Below are 1,023 nucleotides of genomic sequence, written 5' to 3' on the forward strand. Positions count from 1 at the left end.
ACTCGAGAGAGGCGTCGTCACAGGGCAAGTGTCGCACTCGACGCAGAGCTCCTGCCGGGTCGCTGTCTTGGCATTGCGTCGAGAGGCCAACTCGCTCGCGGCTCCGTACAGCTGGCTGCGGTAGCGGCTTTCGCTCGCATCGGGCTTCACCCGCTTCGCGCTCGGCTCGTCCATCGGCTTCATCATCCCTACCGCGTACAACGCCGGCGACAGCGTCAACTCGCCCGCCAACTGTGGTGCATGTACTCTCTTGCGAAGCATCTTCTTCTCGTGGCTGTTGCTGTTGTTGTGTTCGTCTACGTGTTCGACTAAAGACTGAAGAACCGTCTCTGCCGGCACAGACAGCTGAGCGAGCTGCCGAGAAAGGAAAGTGCTTTGCCTGCGTTTGCCGGTTGGCGGCAAAAATAAATAAACCAAATTAAATAGAAAATGAAATGAAATGAATTCGATAAAATGGAAACTAACCAACTTGTTGCTATGCGGGCGGCTGCGAGGGAGGAGATGGCTGGGCGCTGGGCGTTCCTTGCGTTGTGGCAGGAAGGAACTCGGAGATGGAGCGGAGTAGCATCTTGGCGTCACGGTTGGCCAGCGATTGAGCTCGCCACTTGCACCAGGAGCCCGACATGGCGTCGCCGGCGGATCGCGGGACGACGTGGAAATGCACGTGGAACACTGTTTGCTCCAGGTCGAGGTGAGCAGAGCGTTCAGCGTGGGTTGGCTTTCAGTGATGAGGGTACCCTCCTGCCCAGCGATCTTGCCGTTGTTCTGGATGATGTTGAAGGCCTGAGTCCCGGTGGCCTTCATCAGCGCTCCGCCGATGGCAGGCGCCACCTCCATGCACGCAGCTGCACAGCGCCGTGAGTGAACCTGCCGACCAGAGCACTCAACGGTGGAGAAGGAAGGAAGAGGAACCGGCAAGTGCAGCGGGAAGCTGGTCAAGGCTGGCGTAGTGTGCCTTCGGCACGATGAGTGTGTGGCCAGGGTGCAGCGGGTTGATGTCCAGGAAGGCCACCACCTTCTCAT

The 1,023-nt window shown here is 58.9% G+C and overlaps 1 protein-coding gene across 1 annotated transcript; it reads right to left on the bottom strand.

Annotated features, from left to right (window-relative positions):
* Nucleotides 1-475: 475 nt before the first annotated feature.
* On the bottom strand, nt 476-1,023 carry ACA1_346150 (histidine triad domain containing protein; the record flags this gene model as incomplete). The annotated part of the gene is made up of 3 exons (XM_004354992.1): nt 476-672; nt 738-845; nt 913-1,023. Coding segments are annotated over 3 exons (416 nt in total), but the record flags the coding sequence as incomplete, so codon positions are not given.

This window comes from Acanthamoeba castellanii (assembly GCF_000313135.1).
Source record: "Acanthamoeba castellanii str. Neff unplaced genomic scaffold scf7180000084657, whole genome shotgun sequence".
In the NCBI taxonomy this organism is placed as follows: domain Eukaryota; phylum Discosea; order Longamoebia; family Acanthamoebidae; genus Acanthamoeba; species Acanthamoeba castellanii.